Genomic DNA, 21,140 nt, shown 5'->3' on the forward strand with positions numbered 1-21,140 from the left:
ATGTCAAAATTTGACAATTACATTGTGCTCTTTTGTCTATGAATTAAATGAATGACACAAAATTCACAAAAGCGTGATGAAGAATATTCTGTAGTTTTATGAAGTGATTGAAAAGTGGCTAAAATCGAATAGTATAGGTGCATAAACAGGAGCACCGCAATTCTATTGTGATAATTAAATTTCTCATTATACGTCATGGTGATAGAGGGCTCGGCTTTTACGCGGAACGATGTGTTCCAAATGGCAATACGTGTTGCATTTGTGTCTGCCGTTACATATTTCTCAATAAAATGGCTTGTGAACCAGATAGATCCAACTTCTAAAAGCAGGAAGAAAGCGGAGGAAAGAGCGCGCGAGCAGTTACGCAAGTGAGTATCGATCCATGCTTCTTGCTATTCAATATTCTTATCTGATGATTAAACCATTAAGTTTATGCTATTCTTGTGTGGCTTGTCATAGTTTAATTAATTGCAAGATTTCTGTCATACTGCCGTATTACCTCGAAGTTGCATCATTATGTGTGAAATCTGTTATAAATTTCTAACATAAAAAAATGATTCATTTTATAGGTTTTTCCACATTGTAGGTACCTCAAAGTAAGTGTTATGTCTTCATTCACAATCATTTTTCAATGCCTTGTAAGAAAATAATGTGGATTATCATTAGATTTGTTACATTACCCTGACGGTGATATAGGTTCAGTTTATCGATTGAAATACCAAGTCCTGAAATATGCATTATGTTTCTTACTGCTTGATATTTAATAATAATATTTAAATAACACCTATATTTTAATCTTTGTGTGGCTGTTCTGTTTTAGTAATATGCATGATTGTGGCTTCTTCATTCTAACATATACATATTTCTTTAAAGACCATGACATATCCCAAATCTGTGCATAGTACTGGGCGTCTATTCTGCTAACGATAGGCCAAAACACCTATTCAATAGTTCACCAATCTAATAAAAACTATCAAGACTAGGGTTGTCAGGCATCCAAATCTAGATATGGGCTTGAATTGCCGGCCAAAAAAATGGTGTCCGACTAGTCTGGTTTTTCTTAAGCTTTTTTAATTGGAATCATAGTCACTTCACAAGTCGAGTCTTGCAATCTCGAACAAGTTAGTGCCACTACACACAAGCTAGAATTTAATTTGACTGATATTAATAAAAAGTAAAATATTGAAGTTTATATTTATAAACCTAATGCCAAATTAGTCAAGTCTAATGAAATCATTAGAACTTATGGTAAATAATCAAAAAGCTTGGTTTTTTAATACAAAAGTGCTTGCTTAGCCAGACCGGCGTTGGTCTGTCCAGATATTAAGTTTAGCAACCCTGATTGAGACATGATAATGACTTAGTAGAATTAACACTCTGTCTTTGTGCCTGCATTAGAGCTTGGGATGTGTGATAGGTAAAACTTTTGCTTTATTCAATCTTAATTAAAACAATTTAACAAATAGTTTAACTGATAGTTTCTTAACATCAAAAAAGTACTACAAAATTAATTAGCACTGATTATTTTTGACTACATTTAAATTTAATATAACAGCCACTACATAGATTTGCATGTGTTAAGGTTGTCTTGCAGAGCGGGCCTCGGCTCAAAGCACACGGTGGAGTTTGATAAGCTGACAGGCCACGAGATGATTATCGCGTCGCAACTCGTCGTCCCTGATGAGATCAATGTGAGTCTATTTATTGATGAGATTTGCTCCCGTGGGAATTTCGTAATAAAAAGTACCCCACTTTATATTCTACCCATGTACTAAATTTCATCAATCTTGTCAGTGCTGTAAATCATCGGCGTATAAAAGATCCGATACATTTTTTTTTATTGTTTTTGACAGAAGTAACATTTGAATCACCCTGAACACATGTCGTGTCTTTCTGAGACAATAAAGGTTTCCTCATCAACCATAAAGCGTGTAGCCTAAGGTCCATTAAAGTTGCTCATTGTGTAACATGTTTATATCAATATGACACATATTCAGGTTGATTATCAAATTGCTGTGATAATAGTCTTTAAATGAATGGCATTCATCATGAGACATAACAATAGCTGTGATTGTGACTGGTATTATCATCTTAGGAGATGTTATTACAAAAGCGTACAACCTAAATATTATACATCTCGTTTGCAAAGGCGTCAAGTCAAAGCCTCTAATAAAAAACTAGCTGCGCCTCGGGGCTTCGCTCACGTGAGAATTCCGTGATAAAATGTGTACCCTATGTGTTATTTCAGGTTATATTCTGCCCATGTACATAACTTCATAACAATCGGTCCAGCAGAGTTGCGTGAAAGAGTTACAAACATACACACATACATCCTCACAAACTTTCGCTTTTATAATATTAGGATTTATTTTAAGGATTAGACATTCACAGGCACTTTAACAAAAACTACAATAATCCATACTATTATATTATTATGAAGAGATAAGCGTTTGAGAGTTTGTATGTTTGAGGGTAATCTCCAAAAGTACCGAACTGATTTCAAAAATTCTTTCACCATTGGTAAAGTACAAAGGTATTTAAGATTGCTATAGGCTATATTTTATCTCAAAATTCCCACTGGGGCGAAGCCCCAGGCAACATCTAGTAATAGATATATTCCTTATTAAGTAATTATTTTTAGGTCAACTGGAAAGACATAGCAGGCCTGGACCACCTGATCCAGGAGCTGCGGGAGACAGTGATTCTGCCCATACAGAAACGGGAGCTGTTTGCTGACAGCCGACTGACGCAGCCGCCCAAAGGAGTCCTGCTGCACGGACCACCAGGTACATAATATAATTTAAAAATAATAAAATATACTTATTACAGTGGTGGTGGAGCTGTTATAGTTCTGCCTGTGATTAGAAAGTCCTAGGTTCAAATGCTACCTGTACCTTAGATTGCATATTAAACTGGTTCCGTTGAAAAAAAAATGGAGTGCCATGAAAGAAACTCTGCAGTAAAATCATAATTATGTGTACCCATAATATCTGTGTGGAGTGTTGAGCTATCAAAGATTGGCCACGTTTTTGTTATCAGCGACTGTAGCGCCGTATCTGCGGGACTATTTCGTTGCCGCGAACTAGTTTTTAAGGTTGTTTTTTTTAGTCTCTTATTTATATATCAAATTATTGTATGAAATGCTTAAATTTTACATACTCTTATGAGCTGACGTCCGTGGGAAATTTCAGTTGTTCCCAGAGATCTCACAAAGATGAAAATATAATTGTTATGTTGATGACATAAGCATTTACAAACTGTCTTTTTTGATACTTGAATATTTTTGAAGCGAAAACTTTTATTTTACTTTTCTTTACAGTATTTAGTTTGTTCGAAATCTTTATTGCACATAATAAAATTATTATTATTATTTATTGCACTTACTTTGGGGCTAGCTCAATCTGTGTGATTTGTCCTAATATAAAAATAAAAAATATATATATAAAAAATAAAATGATTGTGACATACGGACATGATGAGTTTATAAGGTGGAACCCTTGTAGAGGAACTTAGGCGAAGTACAGAATTGTAGAGGAACTTACGCGAACTTATCTCAGCTATAAAATGTATTATTTTTTTTACTTATTTACAGGTTGCGGCAAGACCCTGATAGCCAAAGCGACCGCCAAAGAGGCGAACATGAGCTTCATCAATCTGGACGTGTCGCTGCTGACAGACAAGTGGTACGGTGAGACGCAGAAACTGGCGGCCGCCGTGTTCAGCCTCGCGGTCAAGCTGCAGCCCTGCATCGTGTTCATAGGTACAGTGGACCACACAAACACACTGACAAGTGGTACGGTGAGACGCAGAAGCTGGCGGCCGCTGTCAAGCTCATATAGCATAATGTTAAAACCTATCTATTATCTAACAATCAACAATTGGGTAATACAGATATAAAGGAATAACTAACATAAATACACTAGAGGCTCATCCTAGCTTAATTTAATCAAAATTGGTCCAGTACTATTTAATTTATTCATTACAAACAAAAATACATACAAATATTTTCTCTTTATAATATTAGTATGGATAAAGTTTTTTCAAACAAACATTTCGTTACGTCACAGACGAAATCGAGTCGTTCCTGCGCACGCGCACGCAACACGACCACGAAGCGACCGCCATGATGAAGACGCAGTTCATGTCGCTCTGGGACGGGCTCATAACAGACTCTGACTGCACCGTCATTATCATGGGTGAGTCTTTAATATTGTTCGTGATGATATAAATTATACTACATAATTTGTAAATGGTTTTTATACATAATTTTATCTCCCAACATTAATCTCCACACGTTCCTTTTTTTTAAATTATGATTCTTTTTTAATTGGCTATCATTTTATAAGGCTTGTATAATAATATGCCTTATTGCCAGTGCAATTTCTTCTCGACTATCTCGAGTATAAAGTAGACATGCATAGTAAGAACATGGATTTAATTTAATGTGGTGTGTGGTTCCGCCCTAGAATAGGACCACTCCATATTCTCCTGTGGAAGTCTTAAGACTAAGGGGCACACAAGCCTAGCCAGCTGACAGACAATAATAACATTCCCAAGGAGGGTTAAAATCAGAGAGGCAGCCGGTTGTAAAATCGCAGTCGAATCAAAGTTTTAAGCGTTTTTTTACGTTGACGCTTCGCGGCTTCACAAACCCGGAAGTAACATAGACAAGAAAAAGGAGAGAGATGAAATTGTATTGAATCACAGTTGACATATTTTTGTTTTGATGACTATTCGAACACACCAATGAAAAAAATACTGTGACAATGACAATACTTTCGAAGATATGACCACTATAAAATCACACATTTTTTGACTCGTCCAAACGGTCCATGCTAAATGACACGAACTAGTGACGTCACAACGTGCTAAAATGTTCGCGAAGAAAGATATGTTTGTTCGACAGCTACATTAAATATTGTGGTGATGGCTTCTTAATAAAAATGGTTAAACTTGTTTTCATGGTTTCATACTTTTTGAAAATTGACATTGCATTGTTACAGTCTGCGATATCATCAGTGATATATCATAACGATCCTAAATATTCATGATAATTCATAGACTGTAACAATGCAGCTGGTTCCATTTTCAAAAAAGTATGAAATCTTAAAAACTAATTTGATCATTTTTATTAAGAAGCCGTTATTACCTAGATTATACACGTATATTACAATTGTCTGACATGAAGTACCCGATGATCCGTGCAGGGGCCACCAACCGGCCGCAGGACCTGGACAAGGCTATCCAGCGCCGCATGCCGGCCACGTTCCACGTGCCGATGCCCAACGAGAGCCAGCGCGAGCGCATCCTGCATCTCATACTCAACTCCGAGCCCGTCGCGCCCGATGTAAGATTATTTTAGAAAATTTAGTTATTGGTGAAATGAAACATCGGCCGAGATTGCACAAGATTATTATGTTTTCATTGAGAGCGAAAACGTAAGGTATCCGTAGCGTAGACTGAAGAGAAAGTCAAGTTGACATTTTTATTTTAGAGTATCGTTGTGTTAGTATCCCATAACACAAGTCTCGAACTTACTTCGGGGCTAGCTTAGTCTATGTCATTTGTCCATATATATTTATCTAATTCTCTTCTTTATCTATTTATGTACACACGAAACTTCTACATTACATGATAAAAATCAGTCCGATATTGATCTTACATACTGTTTTTATTAATATACATAGTGACTTTTTATACATGGCATTATTTTATCTACATGCTCAGTCCATGATACTGAAACAACTATTCGTATGGCAGTGTGGCTACCACAACATTACCACCACCATTACCATACCGAACCGTTACCTTCACCATATAACCAAAACCAAGGATTTACCAAGAAAAAGCACACACAAGCACAAGCACTATATTTATTCGATTCCTACCTTCTGATCGAGTGTTTATTTCGCTATAGAACCACGTCCCCAAAGCAGTAAACCCGAAATCGCGAAAAAAAAATCTACTGAGGGCTTAGTGCGAGTTAGCATTTCACTTCTCGCCATCGACATTGCGGTGTGGTTGTCGTTGCGTCACAATGGCGCCATGTGATTGATCACATCGAATTGATTCGATGGTGAGAAGTGAAATGCTAACCCCCACTTCGGCCATAGATCCATAAATTTTCCTCGAGTTAGGTTACCTATTTGATTTTGTATGGAACAGCTGATATTTTCTACGCGATTTAGGGGGTTGGTCACATACAAAAAGTTGTTCAGTATCATGGAATGAGCGTGAAGACAAAATTATGCCAATGTATAAAATGTCACCTGGTAAATTTGTTTAAAAGCTCAATTTGAGCCTACATTTGTTGTCAGATCGACCTGAAGCGCCTGGCGGCGTCGACCGAGGGATTCTCGGGCTCCGACCTGCACGAGCTGTGTCGGCAGGCCGCCGTCTACCGTGTCCGCGACCTCGCCCGCGACGAGATTGACCACCACGTAAATTATACTTCAATTTCTGTAGTGCTCATGTGATATGGGCCAATACATTATAATATACTTCAATGCATGTCGTACGAGGCGACCAATAGCCGTAGCAGCTGATAGGCGACAATTGCATTCCCAAGGGGTCCACGTCAAGCGGGCGGCTGGTCATAAAATCAGAGCCAAGTCTTTAAAATTTGAAAGTTTGTTTACGGGGCCCCTGGGCTTCGGGCGCCACAGCTGTGAATGCACCTGGGAACACGTGAAGATGAGAATATTTGACTAAAATTTTATTAGCTTTTATTTAGTATCCCTTGTCCCGATGTTTGTCTGTAATCAAATTTGCAAGTTAAATTTCACTTACATACAGACGAAACAGTCAGGAGTAACATTTATTATAGTTTTACCCGAGCGAAGCCGAGAAGCCTCTAGTTTTCTATGAATAATGAATTTTATTGACGTAACATTTGTGTAAAATTTTTGATTTTTTTTTTTAATCTTATCAAATAATTTCCAGGCGAAAAACTCGACAAAGTCTAACGGCTCAGAGTCAGAAGACGAATTCGTGGACGCCGTCCGCCCGATCACGATGGACGACCTCCGCCTGTCGCTCAGCAAACTCAAGGAGTCCAAAATACAGTGCGGAACCCTCGCGCCAAACATGCGGATAGAACTGGACTAGAACCGGATTAAAGCGGAAACTACGATAAAGATGCAAGTCTCTTTTTTTTCTAATTATTTTTTGAAGTTGTTCTTATTTTGAAATGAAATTTCGATAAACTCACTTAAGAGCAAATAAGCGGTTATAACCGAATTGTTACTAGTTTTAACAGGTTATGTGCAGAAAAATTTTATGTTTATTATTTCATTATTATTTTTTTCTGTAAAGGCTATGACTAAAAGAAACGCAATTTTCGAAGTCCATATTGTCAGCGATTTTTTTTTTATTCGCAGAAGAAATATATTTTTCCCGTTTTTGTTGTAGAAATAACACGAATACACATTCGACCTCGAAACAGTTTATGTATCTAGATCATTATGATGTTGGTGAAAATTTTTACATACGACTTATTTTTATTTATTTTCACTTGCTATTAAGGGCACATGCTCACTAAATGACCTACGCTCCGTTTTCCCAGTTCTGGGGTACCACTCAGTTACCGCTTTACTCCACCTTCCATCATTCCTTCTAGCCAGGTGCCCAGCCCAATTCCAATTTACCTAAATATCATGGCCATAATACTCGACTAGTCTGGATTACAAAGTGTTGCCCCAAAAGTGGGACAAATGTCCCACTCAACATTATGAAACTTTTAATATTAATTAAATAATTAATATCACATTATATCACTTTACTAAATTAACAAATAGATACAGTCAACAGCACATTAACCTACCCAAATTCATTGCAAACTCGCCGCTATCACCGTGCCGTAGAGATTCATGAAGGGCAACTTGATGTGCTGTTCTACATGATATATTAAAATATTCTCGTGATTCGGCTCAATATTATTTTAATTTATTTATATATGAGTTTATGTAAAATGACTTTCAAAAAGTTTGTATATTTTTGATGTGCACTATTGATCAGTTAAATATTGAGAGATTACAGAGTCAAATTTTAAATATGATTAAACAAAATTCAATATACTTATCGTAGTAGGTAGATAAATTGATGCAATTTTTGAAACATGTGGAATAGCGTATAGTTGAACCTTATATCCTGTCTCGTTCTCACCCAAAGAAGAGCGAGATAGCGTTAAGTAGATTATATCATAGATAGGCTTCTTTTTCCGGAATATATTGTTGAAACCACTTCGATGACTTTATGAAATCTCGATTTGAAATAAAGAGTTCGCCATGTGGTCGATAGATGGCGTTGACTAAGATTAAATCGCGCAAGCAAAGTTTTCACATATAATGATAGAATCCATACAAAATAAATATAGAATTATTAACGTCTAATGCTTTTTGTTAAAAACTGGTGACTAAATTATCTAATAATATAATACTTTGAGTGACGGAAATAGAAATTAGTTGTCCAGTGAAAGGATCGCATGTTTGTATGTTATAAATAAAAACTATATTAAAGTAGAAATAATTGTGTGCATTTTGCAAGGCATTTGTGGGATGTTGAGAAAGTAGTTTAGCGAATTTATTTTACATCTCAAACATTTTTACTGACTTTAAAACCATACATGTATGTAGTTTTCGTGGATAATATTATTGAATTGCCACAAATTCCACGAGTTTTTTTTTTAATACTTTAGTTAGCAGATTAGAGGGTTAGATTGGGGCTGTGGCTAAATTGATAAGTTACGTATCAAATAATACTATTGTGCACTAAAATGTGTTTGTCTACGTAGATTTATAGTCATATATGGCCGTTAAAATACAAAAGGGACCTTATGGCGCCCTTCACTTACGCCATTATCGCCGTTGTTTTGCATTCGAACAACGGCAATAAAGACCTAAGTGCCAGCCGCCAGAATGGACGGCCAATTGCAATATTAATTGAATATTTTTCGTAGATGTTGCAAAATGTTGTATAAACATTCGGTATGTATTTTTCTTTAGAAAATACAGCAAAGATATATCATTTTGTTATTTATGCGTGGAAGCAACGTATGTATGTATTTATTATATTTATATAACTTATATATTTATCTTTTGTATATGTAATTTTTATATTATTACTTTGGGATTTAATGAAATTCAAATTTTATTACTTTTTTTGTCTTGATAAATTCCTATTTGGTTTTCTGTGTAGTTAATAGTAATTATTACTATGAGCAACATTACTGCACAAATATTTGTTATGACAACCATAATATCGTACGTTATCTTTTGCCCGCGGTTTCGCCCGCGTTCATTGTTTTCACCCTTTAAAAAAGTAAGAGGTAGAATTTCCTTATATATATATATTATACAAAATTCGATAACTATATATTTTTAATAAAACGCAATATATATGTATGAAAACAATTGAATTAAAATTTGCCATATTTTTTTTTTATATAATATAGACAAGTATATATGTATTCCAGATTTCGTGGCATATACATTTTAAAATTACGTATAAGTTTTCCGATTTTAATAAAATATATTTGGATTTTAACAATATCTCATCAAAATTATAGAGGATTTGTAGCTTTATCGCTTTATTTACGCTGTGGTGATAATTATACGCAATATTTAGTGTTCAACGCGAGAAACATGGGTGTGAATAATTTAAGTATTTTGTAAAAGCTGTTTCCTGCTTTTTTTTACTATAATTTTGTAACTGTTTTGTATATAGTTGTTAGATATAGATGTGGTGTCCCGTCTCTCTCTACGAGATAACATTCGAACTGAGATGGAGGTAGATTTTTGACTATTTTTTGCAACGTGTATTCGGACATGTGTTATACAAACAAATGTCATTACTAAATTCTCTTTATAATTATTATTTCTTTTTGAAAGTACAAAGAGAAATGAGCCGTATTTTAAATTCTTTTAAAATACTGTATACCATTTTAATGGTCCTCATTAAAATTAAATTGTCTCTTGTGCTAGCTTCACATTAACGGTGAAGTCAGATCGCGAATTAACGTGTATTGTTTAGTTTGTATTTGAGCTTAAAAGCTCACATACAAACAAAAAGATGTATGTAATAAATTACTGCAGGTAAAAACCTGTAATGGATGACGAAATCGTCAAGTTTAGCGATCTGTTTGCCGATAGTTTGGAACGATTGGGTGTCAAAATTGGAAAATGTAAAGTTTTATCGTCTTGTCTCAATAGTTATTATTACATACGTATAATGCTAGCAGGATCGACACTCTGAACAAGAAAGAAAATGGTAATTGCAAATTTGTAGCGAGAGTTAGTTGTTTTACTGACATACACTATCGCCGAACTCAGATGCCGACGTGAATGAACGTACATTGCGCAATTTGTATGCGAGCTTTATTAATCGTAAGAAAAATACCAGCAATGGCAAAAGCCGCCAAAGTTCGTGCAAATGTTTGCCTATATCGTCAGCATTATGTTCGACCGCCACAAAGGAAAGATATTCCTGTCAGCCTATGTGTGTACTCTGTGGAATTGCGTGGCTTCGACGTTATCATGTTGTATTTTATCATTCCAATCTTAAACACTTCAACTGCGCGTTTTAGACATGTCGTTTCTGAAGTGAGTCGTCCATAGGGCCAGCTGTCCGTAGTGTTGCGACCCATTTATGCAGCTTGTATTGTCTTTGCTTTTAGTTGGCGTTGTTCATAAGTTGCGCGGTAGATGTCGCCACAATCTTTTTTAGAAATAATGTCTACATACATATACTTCAATCAATCGACATATTTATATGCATATAATGGTGAAAATATCCATACCTATGGCCTGTACACTTGTATTTCAGCTACCGGCACGTTTCACAGTTTACATATGCAAGTAGCTGGCATTTCAATGTCAAAGTCAGAACACTTGCGCATGTCAGCTATCCGAGTCTAAAATGGTTCTCCGACAATTCCTTCGTCTATGAACGTTTCGTCGACAGAATGCTTCGACATCGGGCGTTTGAACGCCAGAACACTTCATGTACGAACGATTCGCCGACAGAATGTCTCCTCTATTCTGCCGGCGAATCGTTCGTAGACGAAGCAATTGTCGGAAAACTGTTTCAGACTCCAGCTATCCGTTTCACTCGTACATACGAGTACTATTGCTTGTTAGATACACATGTATCTTCACATTCTCCATCCTAATGTAAGTACGGAAAACGTGTTACATAATATATTAGGATGTGTATCATATATTTTGTCTCTTGCTAGTGTTATACAAAATTTGTTTTTCTCCTTCACACGTTGCAATTTATACTTTGATTATATTGGTTGAGTGGTTTGTTTTTGTTACGCGGTTTGACTGCTTGTTAGAATCTAGATTTTTGTCAACTGAAGGGAATAAAACCAAAGGTTTTGCCGTTGTAGCTGACTTATGCTCACGCGCATATACAATCAAATATGGGTTTTAATACTGAGTAATATAAACTACTAGTAACTTTTACAGCAAATAGTTTGTTTATTTACACTTTGTGTTAATTGAACTAAAATTCACAATTGGAAAAGTAGTATAGATGCATTTAAATGTTTCATTTAATTTACTATGTTGGTATTTTTATTTATTTATGTACACAAGATAACAGTGAAAATATAAAACTTACAAATAGGAAACTAAGTACATACAACTTATTTCTATAGAAATTTCTTTCAGTGAACCCGCGACAGAAAAATTAAACAAAGAAACACTTTATTTTTGCCAACATTTAAATTATATTATTAGGTTATGATTTCCACACTTCCATTACTTCATAGAGACAACAGTCTTGGCAGCTGATAGGGAACAATATACTTCTCTAGTAGGGTTGACGTTAGAAAAGCGGCCGAGAGGCCGCTTGGCGGCGTCACATCTCTGAATAAAGCAACCGAAATACGCGAAGATGAAAGAGAGATTTTAACAATTTGCTGATCTCTGACCTCGGTGGCGCAGTGGTAAAGTTCTTGCTTCTGAACCGAGAGGTTCCGGGTTCGATCCGCGGTCGTGTCATCATGGAAAATTATCTTTTTCTGATTGGCCCGGGTCTTGGATGTTTATCTATATATGTATATGTTATAAAATATAGTATCATTGAGTTAGTATCCCATAACACAAGACTAGAACCTATTTTGGAGCTAGCTGAATCTGTGTGATTTGTTCTAATGTTTATTTAATCACATCAATTGTCATTTTACAAGTTTAAGGCCATATTTGAGGGTATATTTTAAGTTAGTAATGTACAAGTTAGCTACAATATATGCCCTGAGCTTACATTGTATAGAGCCGTTGTTCAACCAGACGTTATATTTATTGTGTAAATAAAAACAGTGAATTATATATTAAAATTGTTTTATTAGACTGCGGATGTCTGACGCCTTCTAACAGTAATAGAAATTTGCGATTGTAATTTTCAATTCGTTGATTGCACTTTTTAAAATTGCAATCAACAAATTGTAAGTAATTTTGCAATTGAAAATTATGGTCTTGATGTAGTATGTAAAAGGTCTATCGATAGTGCAACATCACAATAATATCGAAAGACGACAGTATCGAAGAATTAACAATCCATTCTGTTGATTTATTTAAACTCCTATTTGGGCTTGGTCCAGGTCCAGTCAGTACCACATCATCTGTAAAACAAAAAAGATATAGTAAATTTGGCGTATCTAGAGCGTATACAGGGGGTGGGGAGGGCTAAAGTTTGACTGCGCCACGTGACCACGTCCATTTTATCGGTGTCTTTGGTCTGTCTTTGTTTATAGCTAAATACTTATGTAAAGTAAAAAAATATCGTTAAGTGAATATATTTTTTTAGTTATAACCTTTTTCCATTTATGCGGACTGGGTTTCTTTCTGTTTTTCTTTTTTCTCCGTTTGTCCTTGTCGCGCCTAGCTTTCGCCTCGGACGTCGTCTGCCCCGGGTACTCATACATACCACGGAGAAGCTGCAGCACACCTGTACACAGAGTGGGTCAATTGAAAAGTGAAAACATTGACGATATAGTATCGAATTTATTGATTTGCTCGAAATTTTGTCAGGACAGGACTAGGAGAGGGTCTAGATTGGCTCATCCTTCTAACAGCTTAATACTGGAGTAGTAAGGAGGGCGTATTTATAATATTAGTTAGGATAAAGATAATAGCAAGATTGAGAACAAAGGGCAGAAACAACACCAGGCACAATATTTTATTTCTATTTTTAATCTATTTATGAGGCATCTGCTGAAAAAATCCTATGGTTGGTCACCAACAAATTACATTTTTAAGTCATTATATAATGTAAATATTACGTGTTTCAGGTTCATATTTATATTACTTCCAAAAAAGTACAGGAATCAAGTATAAAGGAAAATTAACGGCGAACTAATTCCATGAAGGGATATCTGTCTGTCTTCTCTTGGCTATATCGGTGAGGAGATTTTGATGAAATTAGAAATAGATACAGTTAATGAGCCCCTTTTTTATACTATGTATTTGCGAAATTATATTTAGATTGCGGTGCGGGTATGACATGACCTTTCGTTAATGAATGCCAGGCCAAAGTGTCAGATAGGGGTATAGAATATAGTATATAGAAGCGGGCGGCTAAATTTGAATTGCCTACGGCGGAAATTGTGTTAAACCGACTCTGGTCGCGATCTGGGTACTTTATGTGTGACTATAATACTCATCATTAAAGCACGTCAAATGATTCATTCAATCCATCGAAGATCCCTAGAAGTTGTTGGCGAGGTTCCAAAATGAATATTTTATCGTGAAACAAAGTGAAATTATTTGTATTTCCTATTTATTATGCGGTGAGCCACAGTCGGTCGTAAACAGATCTGCATACAATGTCAAAGAACTTTTATGCAACATAAAAACGTATTGTTGACGACAATTATGACGTCATTTATATTTTTAGAATAAGGATTCTTATATATAAAAATAAGAAAAATAAGTCCCCTGTTCCGTCTGTATGTCTGTCTATATGAACACGATAAACTTAAAAAATACCAGACGTATTTTTGTGCGATTCTTACCAATAGATAATGTGATTCCTATGGAAGGTTTAGGTGTATAATTTATTATGGTTTTACCCGAGCGAGGCCGGGCCGCTAGTTGTAGACTGAACTTGAATAAGGAACAAAAAGTACATTGAGAATAGAGTGCTTTAATTAAATTATATCTTTTTAACGTCAAACATACAAAAATATTAATCACGCATTTGCTTACGGTTAATATAAGTAGTAGCTAATTATATTCTTATTTTTAGGATAAGCGTAACAATTGAATATGGCCATACTTCACCATCTTAATTATGAAAGATGTGCAGGTCCTTAAAATGTATGACTATTAACATAATTACGTTAAACTACGTTATATACAAGTAACTTTAAACTAAAGCAATAAATTACAGCTCAGTCACTTTCTGTCTCTTCACCGACTTCCTCACCTTGCTGGGCGTCAAAGTATCCATTCTTCAACAAGTTCACCAACGGATACGGTAATTGGTACTGTTCCCTTAACACATTGTCTTCATAACTTCTAGAGTTTCCTATAGAAATATCGGAACATGCGCCAAATTGCTCCTGGTTTCCACAACCCAAGCCCTGGGTTCCGTTCGCGCAAGTTCCCCAATTATTCCCAGCTGTATACCTCCATTGCAGCACGCAATGATCGCATACCAAGCCTGGAGGAAGTCTATAGTTCACGCTATATTTCGAATTGCCTCTAGTTGGATAATATTTAGTCCCCCCTTCTTCGAGTTCCAAAAGGAAGCTGTCAAAACATTCTTGGTCGTCTATACCAGGGTCTGGACATAGTTTGAACTCCCAGAAGCCTCTGTGGGAGGCCGTGATGTCTACTGTGGTGGTGATGAGGGATCCGGGGAGGTAGCTTGCCACGATCACACCGTCACCATATTTCCCCCCTAGTTCGTGGGGGCGAGGAATCGGCGCGTCGTATGGGTCGCCACAAATCCCGCATCTGAAAAGAGATATTAATATGAAATTATAATTTTTAATTTAGTTGTACGGGTTACACTAAAGTGTTGAGAACACGGTAATATGAGATTGAAGACAGTTTCTAATAGTTCAACTGATAAAATTATTCAGTTGCTGTTGGAAACAGAAAGCTTTGTATAGGTGTATTAAAGTCTGAAACTATACTGAGAGGAAACTCTCTGTAACGATTCTACTGCGCCATTATCAGCTAGCTAGAGTAAATGAAGAAGGAAGCTGAAGAAGAAGAAATATGTCAAGTCACTCTAATAATATTGGTGAAATATTCGCGCAATATCGATACTCTATTTTAAACTCCCAAAATAGTACAGGAATGAAATAGCTGAATAATTAAAGAGACGCTTATCTCTTTAATTATACGTATTTCGAACTCCATAGTGTTGATAAATAAAGATCATAAGAAGTCTGTCCTTTGATTGACAGAGCACTGAGTCGAGAAACACCCACAATTCCACCCACTGTCATCATGGTTGGTGCTGAAGCCGTCGAGGAGCACCCTAACATGACCTAGCAAAAATCATAAGTAGATAATAAATACATGTTCAGACCCGATAAGTACATCGTCAATACGACACTGACCTGCCCTGATTGACGCCCCACTGATGCGAGAAGCCGCCACAATTTAACCCATCATCATCATAATTGGGGGCGGTGGGGAAGCCGAACCTCCATGCTGAAGCCCTAGACGGCGGCTGCAGCACCCTGCCGTGACCCAGGACACAGGCCACCACGCAAGACAACACCAACAGTACTTGGCACATCTGGGAAGAAATGTTCGATGATAAACAATAACTAGCTCTTTGACAGCATTTATTTAGGAACTAGACCTTCATAGGTTCAATTTTTAACCCCCGACTACAGGACCTGGAGTTATAAGTTTCTGTGTGTGTGTGTCATTTCGAACAGCAGTACGAAATTGGTATTTATTATCGTGGTAAAAAAAATAGTTTTTCCATAAATAAATACCACGGAGCACGTACTTATTAAGTACTTAAATATTTCGTGTGTTGAACATTTTATTACTATTTTTATTTATACGGAATCTGTAATTCTGTAACTTTCAGCCAAAAGGTTAAACTGTATTTATTTTTTCATTTGAGATATAAACAATGACAATTAAAACACAACTTACTTTATTTACTTCGTCGAAGTTCTAAATACTACCGAAAATGAATGGTACCGCGGTCCCGATTCAAATAACTTAATACTGATCGTAAGAATGGGCCATAAAAACCCTTCCTACTTAAAGTTTTATAGGGCCAACTGGTTGACAAAGGGCTATGTGACTAATGAATTGTCCTACAACAGTGTTAGCGACCCGTGTGGCTTAACAATATGTTTACTCAACTGTCAGAATTTATCATTCTTCAAACATGGGGTTTTTCGAATTTTCGATTAAGCTATTTCTTTGTTACATTGTCCTTTTGTATTAGTCAAGCACTTAAAATTGGTCCTTCGCCAGTTTCGCGATTTATGGATATGTTCGTTTCAAATTTACGCCTCGATGGATGCTCACAAATTCATATTCATATTAATTTAAGTACCAACTAAGTATTTTTAAATTTTCAGTTATTCGGCCTGGACTTTAATATAATTATTTATCCTAAAATTAAGGTCAATTTGGTCATCTATGTCGACCTCTATGATTGAACTTTATGGAGTAATAGTGGAAGGAGAGGACGAATATGAAGAGGCTTCTACTATGACTGAATCGCGAACGAAACGTTTCTCACAAATCTGTATTAAATTATACCACTTGATATGAATAAACTTTATTACTATGGTTAATGGTAATTTTTCAAAAAATTGCAAAATTTAATAATAGGACTTACTATTTAATTCACTGTATAATTGTGTTAAATTCTCTCTGAGAACTATCCACAATCCGTCACGCTTTCCTTTTTAAACTCAACGCTTCGTCACAGCGAACTTATCTGGATGGCCATCTGATAACACAAGTGGTACACTAATCGGTTTCAGACAAAACAAAGCCGCGTTTTCAAGAACACATGTATTAAGTAACCCATTAAGGGGTGAAACAGTGGTGGTCCAGTTGTTAATTAATACGACCGACTGGTCCCAGGTTCGATGACTACAATTTTCACGTGAGTTTTGTATACCAATTTGACTCATGTAACAATAAAGCTACATTCTAATCTTGATGATTTAAATCAGCTAGTTCTATGGCAAACCACTACATTAATATTGCCAAGAAATTCGTGGTGTGTTTCATTTCATTCCACATAATGACAACAAACTTTTTACGCATGGATTTTTTCGCTGTTTTACGGATTTTGATGCGGACTTTTAAAATAATTTGATTCCTGAGGAAGGTTTGAGCGTATAATTTATAATGGTCCTACACGAGCGAAGCCGGGACGGCCCGCTAGTACTACTATAAGAAGAATACACGATACTATTTGTTGATACAATCGAGCGTCCAAATTTTCCATAGCTATAAGATATGTTTATAAGGTCCTACCTATTTGTGATATTTGACTTGGTTGAGAAAGATATCGACTTACTTACATGTGCTAGTGTGGTCCAACCTTTATAATTAGAACTAAATCCATAATAAATCAAAACAATTACCTATGTCTCAATATCTTTAAGTCTATAGCCTATTAATTCATTCATTACATGAGGAAATTGTTTGTGTGAAATTTTCAAAGAAATAATGAAGTAAATAACATCACTTGTCTTGATAAGGTATGTTTCATAGGATACTTTTATCTCAGTCTCATATATTTCTCGTTTTTATTACTTTAACAAAATCTAGAATAATGGCGGAAATCCATAGAGTAATTAATTCTTACGCGACGAAGGTGCAGCTTCGTCTAGTACAATCTGACCTAAAAAAATAAAGAAATACTAACCTAGAAATTAATACCGTTTTACAACTTAATTCCGCCATAAACATTATTTGTAAACAATTAAACATACTTATTTGAAATGATTATTTTTTTATCTGTATCTGATCGGTTGACACGATTCTTTATCTGATTGTTATATATATTCATTAGTTACCGGAAACCTGAATATCTGACAGATAAGTGGGTGTTATGGAATTATTTTTATTGCGTTCAAATATATATCAAATATTTATTTGAATTACTTATATATTTTACTTACATAATTTCATTAGATAAAAGTAATTAATCTACAAATGTAATTCGTATTTCGTACTCTACTTACATCTATTTATTCATGTTCTAGTAACATATATATATTGAAACACTGTAAACGTTCCTTATATTAAATAAATAAATAATATATTTATAGTGAAATCTATCTTTTTGCCCCCGGCCTAATAACTACCGGCCTGAACTAAAATACACATTGTATACTCTAGTGTATATATACCTATACAAAATATACTCTAATGATTATATTTTTGAAACGAACACTTACCCTATATTATGTCCTTAATTATGTATGTTATCAGTTTATTTACATTTCACACAATCTTTCACGTTCAATTAACATTAATTAATCACATTTTATAAAGTTATTATTTATATATATATTATAATCGTTATTATAATCCATCGATTACGAAGTTAATGTTAGTTTCAAACGCGACAACACGCGCGCGGCGCCCATTATTCGCGCACTGAAGATATTTTTCCACTTTGACTTTACTTTCTAAGGAAACGTCTGAAGCTGTGACCAACGGTGTTATTGATATTAGTCATGCCTCAATTGATCAAGATTGATTTAGATTTTTGTACGAAGCAGCGGTTTAGTGGTTAATACGACCTGTGAAATCGGTTCGAATCCTAAACTTTACGACCTAAACTGAACTGCATCGCAAATTCGTACCATCGACTTAGTTTTTAGTATGAATTCGATTCATTTTAGATTCCTAAATTGAACTGAGCTGCATTGGAATCGTTCTGTAAAAGTTGATGGTAGGCCTACAGAAGGTGTATTGTAGTTTACATAGTTTAAATTTTTGTTCAAGTGAAGCGAAATACTGCATGTTATCAATGATGTGTGTGAAATCAATAAACCACTCCATGAATGTTATTAAGAAAGTCGTTGTTTCATTCCATCACGACCCTTGCCATGAGGAATACATAAGAGAGATAGAGCTCTCTCTCCACAAGAGAGCTCATATAGTCCTCTTATTTTCTACTAACTGATAGCTAACAAGATAACAGGCGACCATTGTCAACAAACTAATGTGTTTTAAATGTTATTATTACATCGAAACAAGGTTCAATCTACCCCGTGAGATATTAACAATAAAAATAGTAAAATCAATACATATTATCATTATTTTTTTCTAGCTGTTTGGGCAAAACGGCTACGCAAAAAGATCATAATTGTGTTGATAAATAATTTTTAAATATAACTAACTGAAAAAATAGTCTAGTCTAATAGGTAGTCTTCCGGGCAACATACAAGACTTGTCTTAATAAATTCAATTAATGTATAAATATATTCTGTCTATAATCATAAATGATTGAAATTAATAATTAATTAACAACTAAATTTTATGTTTATGTTACGCTTTCATGAATTTGAACTATTTTAATAAATTCGTCGTATTTTACGTTTCCTATTCAATGAAACTCGATTTACCTACATTACGTAAAATTTGATGTTTTTTTGATTATTTTAGAAAAGGACGTAGGACACAGATTTAATAATGTTATGTTCTTATAGACATGTGATAAGTACAGTATATCTATCATCTTTGCCTTCAAAATACTAGCGGCCCGTCCCGGCTTTGCTCGGAAAAATGAGAAAAAATGCCAATATATTAAACCATAATAATTTATGTGTGTGCCTAAAATGTCTCATTTGCATAGGCATACATTTTGTACGGTACTATACAGATGTTTGCGTATCTATTTATTTCTAGCCTACAATTTAAAGAGCCATCTCTCCGCAGAGGATTCGCTCAGAAGGAATTCATAAATACTTTCTAATTGTTTAGTATTTGAGTGAGTAATTGTGTGTGACCACATACAAGCATTTCTAGTTTAACAATTTCTATTCTATTATTGTGTTGGTAAATATGGCATAAATGAATACTTCTTGAATTCCATTTTACAAGATTTTATTTAGTTTCACCTGTCCCGATGTTGTCTTGTCTGTCTGTAATCCAACCTTGCGAGTTAGATTTCTATCACTTCCAGTTGTGCTACAGAGTTGAAATTTCTCACGTCGCTTCAGTTTCTATGATAATGTTTTATTATGATAAGCATGACCTGATGGTGTACCCAGGATCGGCTCCCATCGAGGGAACTCAACGGTTTACAGCACGGACATGTGGTTTTATCAGGCGTTAATGCCACAAGATCTCTCTGACGAGAATAAAAGCTTGTGGCAAATATGGCATTTTTATAAATAAAAAAAAAACTTATTCAGTCTCTTGCAGACTCCTTGAAGTTGTCAAGTTTCTAATAGGCAATGTAATTAGTGTGGTACATTCAGTATACACCAACATTTATGATACACACTAAGGCAGTGTGAGTTTTACAATTCATTTATTACTGCCACACAAAAGTTACCCTAGTCCGGTCAACCGGCAGGTCGGGGCCGAAAGGCCGGCCGGGGGGGCGTCGCGGTGAAATGCCTAGCGACCCCGTGACGTCCCCCATAACGACAGCGTGGAAACGCCCCACGGGTTTAGTGGGTATGCTGGGCCGACTAGCGGCCCAGGAGTCCCACACTCAGTGCGTAACAAGCATTCCCCTGGGTAAACAAAAAAAAAAGTCCGGTCAACCGGACTAACAACCGAACTACTGCTAATAGACGAATCCCTCTAGCAGTGAGACGCGGCCAACCAATCATAAAAAGTAAGTAGTTAAACTCGAGACTCGAGGCCTATGAACTCTCTTTAGAGGTCAAGTTTGTAGTGTGCGCTAAACGTCTCACTATAGACAAATCTGTGCTAAAATTCCTGTTAGCTACTTTCACATTTGTATGGTAAACATGCTTTTCTTGCTGTAAGCATGTACTTGTACTACCAAGATGTAGATTGTCTCTTTTTGGCAACAATTGTTATGTTATGTCAGTAAAAGTTTATAACAAAATACCAAAAGCAATTAGTGAGTCACCATAAAAAATATTTTAAGAATAAATTGTAAAAATAGTTACTTGTCCAATGTTTCTATGACATGGAAGAATT

At 35.5% G+C, this 21,140-nt stretch overlaps 2 protein-coding genes across 6 annotated transcripts; one reads left to right on the forward strand and one right to left on the reverse strand.

Annotated features, from left to right (window-relative positions):
* Positions 1-27: 27 nt before the first annotated feature.
* nmd (no mitochondrial derivative) lies at positions 28-12,332 on the forward strand. 2 transcript variants are annotated; one of them, XM_053755250.1, is made up of 8 exons: positions 28-368; positions 1,583-1,691; positions 2,642-2,786; positions 3,593-3,760; positions 4,068-4,196; positions 5,208-5,347; positions 6,318-6,440; positions 6,943-12,332. In XM_053755250.1, exons 1-8 carry the CDS (start codon positions 196-198, stop codon positions 7,105-7,107), a joined length of 1,152 nt encoding a protein of 383 aa, XP_053611225.1. In that variant the 5' UTR covers positions 28-195; the 3' UTR covers positions 7,108-12,332. The 2 variants fall into 2 exon arrangements, with proteins under 2 accessions (XP_053611225.1, XP_053611226.1); XM_053755251.1 differs by having other exon boundaries at positions 1,595-1,691.
* On the reverse strand, positions 9,945-18,544 carry LOC128675686 (uncharacterized). Of its 4 annotated transcripts, none has more exons than XM_053755252.1 (5): positions 18,410-18,544; positions 15,578-15,759; positions 14,431-14,963; positions 12,818-12,951; positions 9,945-12,625 (listed from the first exon to the last, which is right to left on the reverse strand). In XM_053755252.1, exons 2-5 carry the CDS (start codon positions 15,757-15,759, stop codon positions 12,611-12,613), a joined length of 864 nt encoding a protein of 287 aa, XP_053611227.1. In that variant the 5' UTR covers positions 18,410-18,544; the 3' UTR covers positions 9,945-12,610. The 4 variants fall into 4 exon arrangements, with proteins under 4 accessions (XP_053611227.1, XP_053611228.1, XP_053611229.1 ...); XM_053755253.1 differs by lacking the exon at positions 18,410-18,544 and adding an exon at positions 16,831-16,911; XM_053755254.1 differs by lacking the exon at positions 18,410-18,544 and adding an exon at positions 16,131-16,149.
* Between the last annotated feature and the right edge of the window lie 2,596 nt (positions 18,545-21,140).

This window comes from Plodia interpunctella, chromosome 14, assembly GCF_027563975.2.
Source record: "Plodia interpunctella isolate USDA-ARS_2022_Savannah chromosome 14, ilPloInte3.2, whole genome shotgun sequence".
NCBI classification, from domain to species: Eukaryota; Metazoa; Arthropoda; class Insecta; order Lepidoptera; family Pyralidae; genus Plodia; species Plodia interpunctella.

Bases quoted from the DNA above. Each gene is read 5' to 3' on its own strand.
- nmd (XM_053755250.1), top strand. From the start codon at position 196: ATGGTGATAGAGGGCTCGGCTTTTACGCGGAACGATGTGTTCCAAATG. The intron at 2,787-3,592 runs GTACATAATATA...ACTTATTTACAG, and splicing joins CCTGCTGCACGGACCACCAG to GTTGCGGCAAGACCCTGATA. The intron at 6,441-6,942 runs GTAAATTATACT...AATAATTTCCAG, and splicing joins GCGACGAGATTGACCACCAC to GCGAAAAACTCGACAAAGTC.
- LOC128675686 (XM_053755252.1), bottom strand. From the start codon at position 15,759: ATGTGCCAAGTACTGTTGGTGTTGTCTTGCGTGGTGGCCTGTGTCCTG. The intron at 14,964-15,577 runs GTCAGTGTCGTA...ATCTCTTTTCAG, and splicing joins TGGGGCGTCAATCAGGGCAG to ATGCGGGATTTGTGGCGACC. The intron at 12,952-14,430 runs GTGAGGAAGTCG...CTCTGTGTACAG, and splicing joins ATACTTTGACGCCCAGCAAG to GTGTGCTGCAGCTTCTCCGT.